The 14,234-nt window shown below is 37.4% G+C and overlaps 1 protein-coding gene across 1 annotated transcript; it reads left to right on the forward strand.

Annotated features, from left to right (window-relative positions):
• Positions 1-12,609: 12,609 nt before the first annotated feature.
• Positions 12,610-13,719, forward strand: LOC145957241 (uncharacterized). Its single transcript, XM_083073463.1, has one exon. It carries the CDS (start codon positions 12,610-12,612, stop codon positions 13,717-13,719), a length of 1,110 nt encoding a protein of 369 aa, XP_082929589.1.
• Positions 13,720-14,234: the final 515 nt, after the last annotated feature.

Raw genomic sequence — 14,234 nt, forward strand, 5'->3', positions numbered from 1 at the left:
TAGGAAGAATCAAGGAGCCAAAGATCTAGGGAGGAACTTGAAGAGGGTTCACATCAATCTGGATTCTCCAACCAAGTTTCCATCATTTGTGGTAGCAGTAGAAAAAGAGTTAAAATCTTTGTGAAGAAGAAAAGTCTTTTTGCAATCATTTTGAATTAAAAATTGACTTTCCTTTTTCAAAAGATTTTTGGAGGAGACACTATCATCCTTACTCTTTTCCAAGAGTCGTGTCTTTTTTGTATTGAGAAGGTAAAAGGGTTGTTCAACTAGAAGACATTTTTTAATAGAATGTTCTATTAAAAATTGACTTCTAGGAACAACTTCCTTGGAGGAGACACTACCCTCCAACTCTAGAACCTTCTTTTTTTCCTCTTTTCGTTTTTTTGATTTCATAAATACTTGATCCTCTAGCATTTGTGAAGGTGAAAGAGGAGTCAAGGTGTGTTTCTTGCCTAGGTGGACTAGGCGAATTTTGTTTGTAACACCATCATGAATGGCCTTCCTATCATGTTGCCAAGGCCTTCCAAGTAAAATGTGGCTTGCATCCATTGGAATTATATCACATAAAACTTCATCCTTGTATTTTCCAATGGAGAAAGGCACACTTACTTGATCCTTAACTTCTATAGGTCCATCCTCATTAAGCCATTGAAGTTTATAAGATTTAGGATGTGCTATAGTAGTTAAGTGAAGCTTATCAACCAACCTTTGACTTACAAAATTGTTACAAGATCCACTATCAACAATGAGAGAACAAGTTTTCTTAAAAATTTTGCATCTAGAATAGAAAAGGTTTTCTCTTTGTGATTGGTCTTGCTCATTGGGTTGTTTGGTAAGTAACCTTTGGACAATCAATAGGTCACCTTCACATGGTGCTTCCTCACTAGAACTAAGACTAGCATCTTCTTCACTTGAGGGTGATGAAGAAGATGAAGTGCTTTCCTCACTTAGGATCTTAGTGCCCCTAATGATCATGGTTTTTTTTGTGGGGCATTGGGAAGCTATGTGTCCCCTCCCTAAGCACTTAAAGCACTTAATTGAACTAGTTCTAGGCTCATCGGAAGGTTTTTGATTTTGTTTTTCTTTTTCTAGTGGTCTATCCTTTGAATAGGAGGATTGACCCTCCTTCTTGAAGTCCTTTCTAGGGTTTGAGGTAGATTCCTTCCTAAGGCTAGGATTTCTCCTAAGTTGTTGTTCTACCCTCACACAAAGTTGAACTAATTCATTAAGGTCTTTATAGGGTAATAGTTCAACCTTGTCCCTATTTTGTAGGTTAAGACCACTTTGGAACCTAGCAATGGTGGTTCTCTCTTCTTCCCTAATTCCAGGCCTTAGCATAAGCAACTCCATTTGTTGCCTATATTCCTCCACACTAAGGTTCCTTTGTTGGAGTCTTTGGAGCTTGTCCATTAACTCCCCAAGGATCCGGATTGATGTGAATCCTCTTCAAGTTCCGCAACTCCAACTTGAAGAGGAACTTGATGGAAACTTGGTTGGAAATCCAGATTGATGTTGAATTCCATTCAAGCTCCTCCCTAGATCTTGGACTCCTTGATTCTTCCTAGGCTTGGTTAAGGTCTCCTAAGGAGGAGGAGGCCTTAAGACCACCACGGTTGGTGGAGAAACTCTCCCAAGAGGCGCCACTTCTTGTTGAAGAGATAAGACCAAGACGGGTGAAGGGTGATCCAAGGATGCTCACACTTGAAGACCATTGGGCCTTTAACTAGGTCCATGGTTAGGAGGCTAGAGGAGGCTTCTAGAGAGGAGGTGCTTCTTAGACCTATGCTCAATATGAGTATTGAGTATGATTCCTCTTGTTAGTCTCATAGTCTCTATTGTAAATACATTGTATAGTTTGATTTCTTGTACCTTGTATATAGTAGATACTTGTATAGGTGTATTTTTGCCTTTGTATTTGTGAGGTACTTTATTTCCTTTTTAGTAGCTATTGTATATTGTTTCTAGGGTAGGTTACTTGGGCACTTTGACTCCATTTAACCTAACCTAGAAATACATTCTTTTCTTAGTTTTCTAGTAGTAGGATTGGGAGTGGCATTAGCAAGCTAGAGAGTGCCATTAGCAAGCTAGAGAGTGTTACTAGCAATTTAGCCAAAAGGTGGTCCTAGGCTAAAATTTACATATTGGACTCATTTTACTCCTAATTTTTCATAGATTTGATTTAGTTAGGTTCCATTCACATTGGATGAACCTAACTAAACCAAATTATCAATTTCAAAACCGGTTGGAGTAAATTAAGTCCAAAGAGCCGCCCACCTAGATGTGTTCACACTTGTGTTCACACTTGGCCAAATAGCTTGGTTCTTCTCAAGCTTGGAAGCTTGAAGAACAAGCTTCTCCTTAGCTAGCTTACCAAGCAAGGTAAGTGAGGAGCTTGCTCTCCAAGCCTCTAGACCATGGGTGGTTAGCTAGACCTTACCATGGTTCCTAGTGAACCATGGTTAAGACTAGCTTACTCTTCAAGCTTCCTACTCCTATATTTTCGTTTTTCCCTCTTTGTAAAACACTTTTGGATGTATTGAGATTTCATTTCTGAAATTGAGTTCAGATTTCTCTCTTCTAAAAGTCCCTAAACCTCTTTGATAGCATCCAATTCTCTTATCCCTTCATAGAAGAGTGTGGTGAGAATTGAAGGGGCTTATCTCTTCATCAAGGAGTGGCGCCTCTTGGGAGAGTTTCTCCACCAAACCGTGGTGGTTCTAAGGTCTCCTCCTCCCTTGGAGACCTTAGCCAAGCCTAGGAAGAATCAAGGAGCCAAAGATCTAGGGAGGAACTTGAAGAGGATTCACATCAATCCAGATTCTCCAACCAAGTTTCCATCATTTGGTATCAAGAGCTAGGTCTCCTTGGTAAATTCGTTCCTAAGCTTCTTTGTCTTGTTTTGTTTGGTTCAATCTATGTTAATATGTGTCTAAACTGTTCCTACATGTATTTCCTTTTTGTGTCTTGAGTTTGTGTGCCTTGAGTGGTTCTTGTGTCACAACCTTAAATCTATAGAACACACTCACCTTGTCTTGCTTTTCTTGATTCATTTTAAAATTTCTTGTGAATCAATCTTTGTATGTTCCCTAGGTATTCTTTGTATGTCTTTTTGATTGTTTTAGGATTGCTTTTATCTTCCATTGGACTCCTATAATATTCGGTCTTAAAAGAAACTCCAAAAAGAAACAAGAATTCAAGCTTTTTACATTTCTTAATCTACTAGTTTTGTCTTAGAGTCATGTGTAGTTGTTTTTCTTGTCATTAAATCCTTGTTGTACCTTTCTCTTTTTGAATTTTAATGTGTTAATACCTGTTCCTATATTGTGTCATTGCTGGTTGAACATTATAAATCTTAGAGTGCTCATAAAAGATTCCAATGCATGTTATTAGACCTAACATGTTCTAGAGTCAATTTTTTGTGAACTTCTTTTGCTATTTGTTTCTTAGCAAATTCTAACCAGAAATTCCTTGTGTGTCTTGTGCTTATTTTGACAAAAGAAAATAGAGGTAGAAGTGTATTGAAAACGAAAATTAAAGTGTACAAAAGAAGTGAACGAACTAGTACTAAAACTAGTAACAATTTGTGTTGAAATTTTTGACTAGTACACTTACACTTCTACTCTTCTTGTTCTTCTTTTCTCCACCACTTGGAAACCTCTTTATTAATTGTTTGGCCTCTGTTCTAAGTGCTTACTCTCTGTGTTTAAAGAAAATAAAGAAAATAAAGAGACAAGAAGAAAAGAAAAAGAAAAGAAAACAAAAGAGAAAACCTAGAAAAATCAAAGTGAAAACAAAACAATTTTTGTAGCACTTGGCCTTGAATTTTTGTGTGAATTTTTGTGAGGTTTGCTTGCTGTCCAGTGGTTGGAAAAAGAATTTAAAACCCTCAAATCATTAGCACAAATTTTATTTGGGTTTTTATAATCCATTCTAGAGCCATTCCTAGGTTTATTCTTTTGTGTGCTAGCTTTTAAAATTTGCCTTAATTGTTGCTTTGTGTCTTCTTGGCTCTCTTTGGTTTTGTCATATCAAATTCCTATTAGAGTGTAGCCTTTCTAAATTGTGCTTTTTCAGTTTTCATTCCTTGGCCTCTACTCTTTCTTGTATGGTTGTTAAGCCTTGGTGAGACATAATCCTTTTTCAAGCCATCACACTTGGAAGGAAGGAATAATTGAGACATATTGGCTAATCTCAAAGGAGTCTATACTTGAAGGAGATTGAGGTACACATAAATTGAGTGAAACACCTTTGGATAGGCTCACTTGTTTTTTATTTTGTAGCCAAGAATTGTTTGATTTTTAGGTTAACAATAGAGACGGATTTGGAGACAAACTAGTGACGGAAATTGAGGTAATTGGTGACGGATTTGGACACCTTAGAGACGGATTTGTGGAGGCCAATTTGGGGCGTTTTCTCTTTACTTCAAGGCTGTTCCAGACCTGTCCTAACTACCCTTGGAGGAAATTCTTCAAGAAGACTTGATTTAGATTGTTTCCTTTGTCTTGTAACTCTTTAACCCTACTTGGATTAGTTTTGTTTAGAATTTACTTGTGTATACAAACCTACATTTAGGAGTGGTTGTTTGGGACATTGTTTAAGTTCCACCACTTCCTAAATAGTTCTAAATAAAGACTAATAGACTCGGTTAGTACATGTGGAAGGGTCCCCAAAGGCTTTAAGTGCCATTTGGGCTTCCATTAGGACACGCCTAGCTTTATTTGCTTTCATACTTCGTTTGTAGCTTGTGGAAGTGTCCCAAAAGGCTTCAAGTGCCACTTGGACTTCCACATTAGGATCCTACGACTAGTATATGCTTTACTTGCTTTCCTTTTACTTGTTTAGCTTCTAAGTTCGTTTACAAGGCTTCCTTTGCCTACTAGGGGTTTCGTGCACACACATACACCTACTTTGCTTGCTTGTGTGAAAACTTTGTTTTGTAAGAAAAGTATAAGGGGGTTTAGTAATTTCCACTTGAAAAGGCTTGGTTATTAAGTGGCCCCTTGTAGCTCACCTCCCTTGATAGTGTAATTTGTATACTTAGACCTCCAAGTACTTAGTATTACACCAAAAAGAGAAAACTATTTGTGAAAATTTTTATCACTCACTTTGCAAATTTTAAGACTTGTGAAAACCTTTTATCTTGCAAAAATGAGTGAACATTCTCATGAGAGTAGTGTGCATGGTCATCATTCTCCTAGGACTCATAAAAGCACTAAAGATGAACTTAGAGAACTTAGGGATTATATTAGGAAAAAAGAAAGAGAAAATGAAAAAAACAATGAAACTATAAGAGAGTTGTTAAATAAGCTTGTGGTGGGGGGTGAGGCTAGCAAACCCCATGCCAATGATGGACCTTCTAGGCCCAAAAAACATAATGGTGAGAATTGAAGGGGCTTATCTCTTCATCAAGGAGTGGCGCCTCTTGGGAGAGTTTCTCCACCAAACCGTGGTGGTTCTAAGGTCTCCTCCTCCCTTGGAGACCTTAGCCAAGCCTAGGAAGAATCAAGGAGCCAAAGATCTAGGGAGGAACTTGAAGAGGATTCACATCAATCCTGTGATGCCTCTCTAGGCGTCTTCATTGTGGGATGGTTTTTTCTAAATTTCATTTGTTTTTAGCTTCGGCTCTTTCATGGTTGAAGCTTGCCTTTTTCTGCCTTTTTTATAAATTGCTTCGGCTTTTTCAACATTTACGAAGCTTGCCTTTTTTTCATGTTGTTGCTTTTGCTCTTTATTGTCATCATTGGTGGAGGGATCTCATCCCACGATGATGTTATTTGCTGAATCTTTATTGATGAGCATTATTTTGGAAGCCACTCCTGGCTTTGGTTAGGAAGTCATTCCTTGTCTTGGCATTTTTTGGATCATCCTTCATTTAGTTGAGGAGTAAGGCGCGATGGCCTCTTCATGCTTATAGACTTGCTTGTTTGGTTGATTCTATCCTATTCCACGGTTGATATGTCTTTGCTTAGTGGGCACATAGAATCAGTTGGTGTTGTCGTTTGCCACTGCTTGGCTCATGGTTGGCTATTTAGCTTGTGCTTCGTCCTGATGACTCCTTCTGACCCATAGCAAGCAGAATGCATGGATGTATGGATGCACATGAAAATGCAAGATAGAAATGATTTTTATTATTTATTCCTTTTTTTTGTGTAACGCCCTTCCATATGCCCCTACCTTATATGCATGCGATGCAGTTTATGCTCATGTGTTTGTTCCTAAAGATGCAGTTCATTTTTTTTGTCGAGAAATTAACCTGTACACGTTAAGGTTAATGATGACGATTCCTTTTTATCCATGCCATTTTTGATTATTGTCGGGATATACTCCTTTAAACCCAAGGTTTAAGTAGTTCCTTGATTATCTAGTCGATGTGTAATCAAGCATCTCTAACCTCTGTTTGAGGACATCTTAGTCTTCCCTCTGTGAGTATTCACTGTGCATTTTCCCTGTATCCTTTCGGTACCATTTTAATGCCATAAGGGTCAAGAGAAAAGAAGAAAAAGGATGTTTGTATTTTTTCAAACAGTTGTGAGAAGGGATTTTTTTTTTCAAAAGGGATTTTTAGAAGAATGGCTGGCCAAGGTGGGCTTTAGTGTTTATGGCTATTAAACAAAGCATATTTGCTACAAAGAAGCTATCATTGTGTTTAGCCTTTTTGGAAAGTGAACTGATGACTCGGGGTCATACTCTAATTGGATGATTCCTCTGGGCCGCCTTTCGGTTTTCAACTCAGGTTGCTGTTTTAACGTCCTAACTTTTGCCTAGGTCACTTGAGATGTGTTCCCTAGCGGAAATTTTTCTTTTGATCTTTTCTTTTTCCTAGGTTACCCATTTTTACTTGTGGGTTGCCTAGCAGATCTTGCCCTAACTTTTGCACAGCCCCCTTAGTGAGTTTCCTGCCAGGCCTTCATTTTTTTTTGCAGCACTCATGAGGTATGGGATGTCTTTATTTTATCAAACTCTAGTCATGTTTGAATTCCTGATTGTTCCTTTGTTATCCTTTCCATGCTATTATTGAGTAACATCTTTTTTGCAAGTACATTTTGTTTGTTAAGGGTTGATGGATGAGGCCTAGATTGGATATTTAGAGGGAGAAGAGAAACGAAAGAGTGTTATGGCATTTAAAATAGTACTTTCAATTTACACGTGCCCATTTAACAAAGCTCGAAGGCTCGGGCATGCCCCGAGTTCGTGATTCATACACAGAGAGATAGACGAAGGTTGCCCCCTAGAAAGTCATGGATGATTTGATAATTTCAAAAAACCGTTCCACTTGCTTGGACGTTGGTGTTTCGAACTAGGAGTGAAATCTTTATGAATTCTTGCTTTCGAAGGGAATACTCGAGTCACCTTTCAATTTCAACTCAGATAGACATTTTTATATATCCCTAACTTTTTCATAGGACGTATCCTATCGGGATTTTGATTCTTTTTTTCTTTACCCTAATTTTTGCCTAGGACGCCCTTTACAGGTTTTCATCCTAGCGGGTTTTTATCGCGCAATGTCTTTATTCTTCAATTGGATTTTGTCTTGTAATTCCCTAGAAGCAAGGATTCTTCCATTCTTGATCATTCCTCCTATCCCGACAATTGTCATTTTGTCATGGGAAAGTCTCGCTGTTTGAATTGTCGGTTTGGGCGTGTGATGCCCCCAATTACTGATAAGTGTTCCCCGATTTGATGTGTCAGGTTCGTATTTGATTACAGTAATTTCCATTATCCGGCTAACACGCAAAAATTAGATTTCACTTTTTATTCTTATTTATTATTTACAAGGAAGGCGTGTTATCTATATGAAACGTAAAATAGGATGCAAAGCCATATGAGAAACTCAACGAATATAATTCTCATTGATTTTTGTTTAGAGAACATTCTTTGCATACTATTATATGTGTCTTCCATTTCTAATGAATGTATGCTAATGTACTATCCTAGGAGATGCATGATATTTATTTTCTGCCTAAATTTTATCATGTTTTTGGCTAAAGGTTATGATGCATGATTTTTTTGCTATATTTTTTATTTGTTTTTGTTGTTGTTTGTTTTTTAAACTATCCTATATGATGCTTTGAGGTTTAGGTATATAGAAGGGAGTTAAATTTTTATCATATTTTTTATTAATATCTATTTGTTTGTAATTCTTATCCATTTGAAATAAATAAACACAAACAAATGCAACACACATATGCTCAAACAAATGTACACCCGCGAACAATCACGTTTAAATCCTTGGTCTGTGGTCCCTGCAATAAAAGTGCATTGTATAGGACAGTTCTAATCTCACTGGTCTTAAGGCTCCCAAGGTGCCCCCATTATAGGGACCCAGTATCTCTGTCGCCGTCACCTGGCAAACTCTAAGGTCTGTCGCAATATTTCAGGCTAGAGTAACCGGTTATCACCTTGAGTGTGATTTCCGACAAGGCTCGCAGGCTCCAAGGCCAAACTTGGGCCGGTCGTACGTCAACCACTCTCTATGTTTAATACCCTCATGCCCCCGGGTGTAGGGGAAACTGTTGTGTGCAAAGGTTTGTGTACAATTTTTTATTCAAAAAGATGCAGAATTTAAACAGGCAAACAGATATTAAAGCCAAACAAATAAAGCAAACAAAGTAAAAGGGAAAAATATTTAAATTATTATTTTTATTTTATTAACTTCATCAATTAATGGGCCTGACCCTCTTTAAACTTCCCCAGCGGAGTTGCCATCTGTCGCAACCTGAAAATTTTTGATCTTGCGACCTAAGGTTTAGACATCCTTTTAAAAGTCTCATTAATTAAGGAATGTCCGGACACCAGACTAATCCTTAATTAATGGTTTTGAAAATAGGTTCATGGAGTGGCCACCAATATTTTACTCAAAACATTGGAAAAAGAAAAAGGTTTTAAAGATCTAATAATGGCCTTGATAACCAGAATTGGGTTCGGGGGTCGGTTACGTGTAGGGAAGGTATTAAGCACCCCTACAACATCCTCAATCGGTACCCTATGATGAAGTTAATATGATAAGAATTAATAAATTAAATATTGAGTCCCCTTTATTAATATTTATTTACATATTAAAAATTTAAATTATACGACTAACCCTAAAATATCTTCATGATTGCGTTTGTTATAACAATGAATATTAAAAATAAGAAAATAAGAAGATTAAATGAAATACCTCGTAGCAAGTTTTGTTAGATCTTCATATGGAAAATTTAAGTGCTTTGTGGCAACCTTTCACACTACAATGCCTCACAAAATCTCAAGAAATACAAAAGAGAGAGAGAGAGAGAGAAAAAAAAAAGAGAAATTTCGAGCTCTAAGGAGTGCTAGACGAAATTGTTTTTGGGGTCTGGAGAACTGTGCCCAAGCTATCTATTTATAGACTTCAGAAAGGGTCCAGAACGGCCCGTTCCAAAATCGGAACGGCCCATTCTAGATCTGGCCGTTACATGTTAATTTACTGTATTGGAACGACCCGTTCTGAAATCGAAACAGCCCGTTCTAGAGGTGCATTTAACACATAATTGCCATTCTAGAACGGCCCGTTCCAAATTAAGAATTCAAGCCTTTTTTGTTACTTGGAACGGCCCGTTCCAGATATAGGTTTTAGCCTTTTTTAAAGAGCCTGGAACGGCCCGTTCCAACTTTGGAACGACCCGTTCCGATTTTGGAACGGCCCGTTCCAATTTAGGGTTTTAGGCCCTTTTTGTAAATTGGAACGGCCCGTTCCAGTTTTGGAACAGCCCGTTCCGGGCTACTAAAACCAGCTTATTTGGGCTTTTAGCCTTCTGATGTCATGTCCTGTTATTTCCATGATTGGGAGCTCCTTTCCTTGATAATAGACGTCCATTTCTTCGTTTGTATGCCCCCCGGACGAAATTGGGTGTCGACAGGATAAGAATCTATTTAATACATTTAACAAGCCTTGGAAGGACAAAAGAGTGATCTATGGATGCACTACTAATCTATACGACATTAAACAAGTTGGATGGAACATTTTTTGCTTTGTGAAAATGTAAAGATGGAAGAAAATTTTCAAGATTAAAATCCTATTTACCCAAGGTTAGTATGAGGTTTTTATGTTGTTGTTAAGGTGGATGATGATGCAAGTATTATATCAATCAACTTGAAAGGGACTGATATATTACTCATCATTGAATCTCCGGAAGAGATTCTGAGATTGCCCATTAATGAGCTAGAATTATGGATTGACTAGTATGAGACTCTGAAAGTCTCTAAGAATAAAGTCTTAAAGAAGGTTTTGAAGGTTAGAGAGCATGATTTGGAGGCATCAAATATGAAAACCTTTAGAAGGATAGTACACAACATGTGTCTCCATTTGCTTCTGCCGAGGGCTGAGACTTTTTAGGAAGTTATAGATCAAAATTTAATCATAATCTATTATACATGGAAGAAAATTTGTATTTGTCTTCCTTGTCATATATTGCAGTTTATGAACAAGGCTATGAAGCCCTTAAAGGTGATATCTTGTGTCCCTTATGGTATGTTGCTGACCAAGATATTTAAGCACTTTAAGGTGCCTCTTTAAGATGAGCATGTTGATCACATGGTCAATGAGTGGAATGCTTAAAACCTAAAATACATGATGCTAAAGCCTCACCCCAAAATGAACAAGGTTTGTGTATGTTTTGATGATGAAGGAACCAAGGAGAAGAAGTAGCCTCAAAAGAAGAAGTCCAAGAAAAGCCAGCAAAAGCCTACTAACACTATTTCTCAACCTACTCTAAAAGAAGAAATTCATTCTCTTTAAGTGATCTCTTAGTTTGACTTGTTAGAGAAGATTGTTGCTTGGTTGAGACTAGGTAAGAAGTTTAAATCAAGGTTGGTAGAAACTTTACCCCTTGTATTGATCTCATCAATGACTCAAAATACATGCCTTCTAAAGCTTCTGAAAGAACTATACCCAACACTTTGTATCTCCTGTTCCAACAACCATTCTTAAGTAACCTTCAAAAGCCCCCTCTTCTCCTCTCCTCATGGACGAGGAAAACACACCAAGATTTTTTCTTGAGTCTAAAAGTGAATTTCTTCAGATTGAGGTTATCTCTAGTCCCACTAGACCAACTGAAGAGGAAATCATTTGCCTTTTTTTTCTATTTCTGACTCACTAATTGTTTGAGTTCTCACACAACTAAAAACTTGTGAGATTGAGTCTAAGGTTCTTGTCCTAAATGAACCCATTCTTACTACTAGTGTTGATACTACGAATGTTGAGGAACAACTTACTCTACTTGTTCTTTTTGTACCCTCATTTGATCCTTTGACTTATCCCTCTGGTAAGGATTTTGTATTCAATACTAAAAATTTGAATCTGCTACTTCACTGGCCAATTTTTGATTCATCAACAAGACCTGCATCAAATCCTGGTAATTTGGTTGAGGAAGTTACCTTATCGTCACTAGTACAAAAATGACTTTTAAAATCGGGGTTTTAAAATTGGTCATCAAGTAGCCGATTTTAAAAGTGATGCAGTGACAATTTTGTAAATAATGGCATTACTTTTAAAATCGGCTACGTTATGATCGATTTTAAAAGTCTCTGACGCTACTTTTAAAATCGGCTCTTGAACAGCCGATTTTAAAAGTGAGACTTTTAAAATTGGCTCTACTATTTTGCTTCAATATCATATATTCTTCCTCTTTACTCTCTGGGACTCTCATCTGAAGTGTGCAGTTTCTCATTTTCTGGGACGAATTCAACATTGAGGTAACATTTTCGTTTCATGCGTCTTATTTCATTGTTTCTAGGCGAACTTTGAGTCTGGAACGGCCCTGGAACGGCCCCAGAACTGCCTGTACTGCTTGCAGAACGGGCCGTTCTGCTTGCAGTACGAGCCATTTTGCAAGCAGTACAGGCCATTCTGCAAGCAGTACAGGCCGTTCTGCAAGCAGTACAGGCCGTTCTGCTTGTAGAATAGCCCGTTCTGGGGCCGTTCCAGACACTAAAGCAGTTTTAGGCATTTTCCTAAATTGGACCCCTTGTATGTATGTGTTATATATTTGTATTTTATTAATAATTTGTGATATAATTAATGTCTACCTAGTAATTTAGTGTTTAGAAAAATTAGGTGGTTTATTTGATTTTTATAAATTAGTATGATGTTATATTTATGCACATATTGAGTGAACCTTAGTTTCCCTTTTGAAATTTAATACAAATAATTAAAATAATGAGACTAACGTTCATGGTCTGTTTTTTTTATGAAGAACAGAAGTTATGGATAAAAGTTGGTTATTGAATCGAAGTTGGATACATGCATCACGTATAAGTGATGAGTATGAGACTGGAGTAGAATATTTTATTGAATATGTAATACGAAATGCTAATGATGATATGAATGGAAGGATTTTCTGTCCTTGTGTTAATTGTTGTAATGCGACTCGCCTAGAACTTGATGTTATAAGAGAACATCTTTTGTGTGATGGATTTCTTAACAATTATACACGTTGGATATGGCATGGTGAAAATGTTGACATTCAAAGTGAATTAGTCGAAACTCAAACTCAAACATTTACACAAGAGATAGATATGGATGATCTGTTAGAGGAGATGCTTCGTGATGTTGGTCCATAATCATTCAAGCGTGCACATATGTATGAAACTATGTGCAACGATTTTGAGAAGCCGTTGTATCCAAACTGTACAAAATTCACAAGACTTTCAGCGATATTAAGATTGTTCAATTTGAAGGCAAGAAATGGATGGAGTGATAAAAACTTCACAGAATTGTTAGAGCTACTGAAAGAAATGCTTCCAGAGGGTAACACATTGCCTAATCGTAACTACGAGGCAAAAAAGGTGTTGTGTCCTATGGGTTTGGAGTATAAGAAGATACATGCGTGCCCAAATGATTGTATGTTATATCATGGTGAGTTTGAAGGGTTGCATCAATGTCCAAGATGTGGGTTGTCTCGATATAAAAAGAAACAAGATGATTCTGATTATGATGTGAGCACTAAGGGTCCTCCAGCGAAGGTTTTATGGTATTTGCCAATTGTTCCGAGATTAAAACGTTTGTTTGCTAATGCAGATGACGCAAAGCTAATGAGATGGCATGAAGATGAAAGGAAGTGTGATAGAAGTCTTAGGCATCCAGCAGATTGTTTGCAATGGAAAAAAATTGATTCTATGTTTCCAAATTTTGGCAAGGAGCCAAGAAATGTGAGGCTTGGACTAGCTACGGATGGAATGAATTCGTTTGGTAACTTAAGTACTAAGCATAGTTCATGGCCTGTTTTGTTGACAATTTACAATTTACCTCCGTGGTTGTGCATGAAACGCAAATATTTAATGCTATCTATGATGATTTCTGGTCCAAGGCAACCAGGAAACAACATTGATGTTTATTTAAGTCCATTGGTGGAAGACTTAAAGATGTTGTGGGAAGAGGGAATTGATGTGTTTGACCGGTATTCAGGTGAATTGTTCAGGTTGCGTGCCATGTTGTTCTGCACAATCAATGACTTTCCAGCATATGGAAACTTGTGCGGCTACAGTGTTAAGGGGCATAAAGCTTGCCCTATATGTGAAGAGGACACTTGTTACCATCAACTACTTAATTGGAAGAAGACAGTTTACCTTGGCCATCGAAGATTTCTTAAACCTAATCATCCATATCGAAGGTTAAAAAAAGCTTTTAATGGATTTCAAGAATATGACAGTGCTCCTACTGCATTAACTGGTGAGCAAGTTTATGAACGGGTGAAGAATTAAAATATGACACTTGGAAAGAAGGGAAAACAACCCAAAGAAAGAAGCATATGGAAGAAGAGGTCGATATTATTTGATCTTCCATACTGGAAAGTTCTTGATGTTAGACATTGCATTGATGTCATGCATGTTGAGAAAAATGTATGTGATAGTGTAATTGGCACACTTCTCAATATTCAAGGCAAGACAAAAGATGGACTCAACTCTCGTCTAGATTTGCAACTCATGGGAATACGACAACAATTGTATCCACAACCTAAGGGTAAGTGAACATATTTGCTCCCAGCATGTCACACATTGTCAGAAAAGGAGAAAACAAGTTTTTGTGAGTGCTTACATGGTGTCAAAGTGCCGCATGGTTACTCTTCTAATGTAAAAAGTCTAGTATTAATGAAAGATTTGAAATTAGTTGGCTTGAAGTCTCATGATTGTCATGTACTAATGCAACAACTTCTTCTTGTCGCGATACGTGACGTTTTACCTAAAAATGTGAGACAAGTCATAACTAGGCTTTGCTT

This window comes from Cajanus cajan, chromosome 4, assembly GCF_000230855.2.
Source record: "Cajanus cajan strain Asha chromosome 4, NIPB_CcT2T_4, whole genome shotgun sequence".
NCBI classification, from domain to species: Eukaryota; Viridiplantae; Streptophyta; class Magnoliopsida; order Fabales; family Fabaceae; genus Cajanus; species Cajanus cajan.

What these genes read in the sequence shown, in the direction of transcription:
- LOC145957241 (XM_083073463.1), top strand. Translation starts at nt 12,610, where the DNA reads ATGTGCAACGATTTTGAGAAGCCGTTGTATCCAAACTGTACAAAATTC.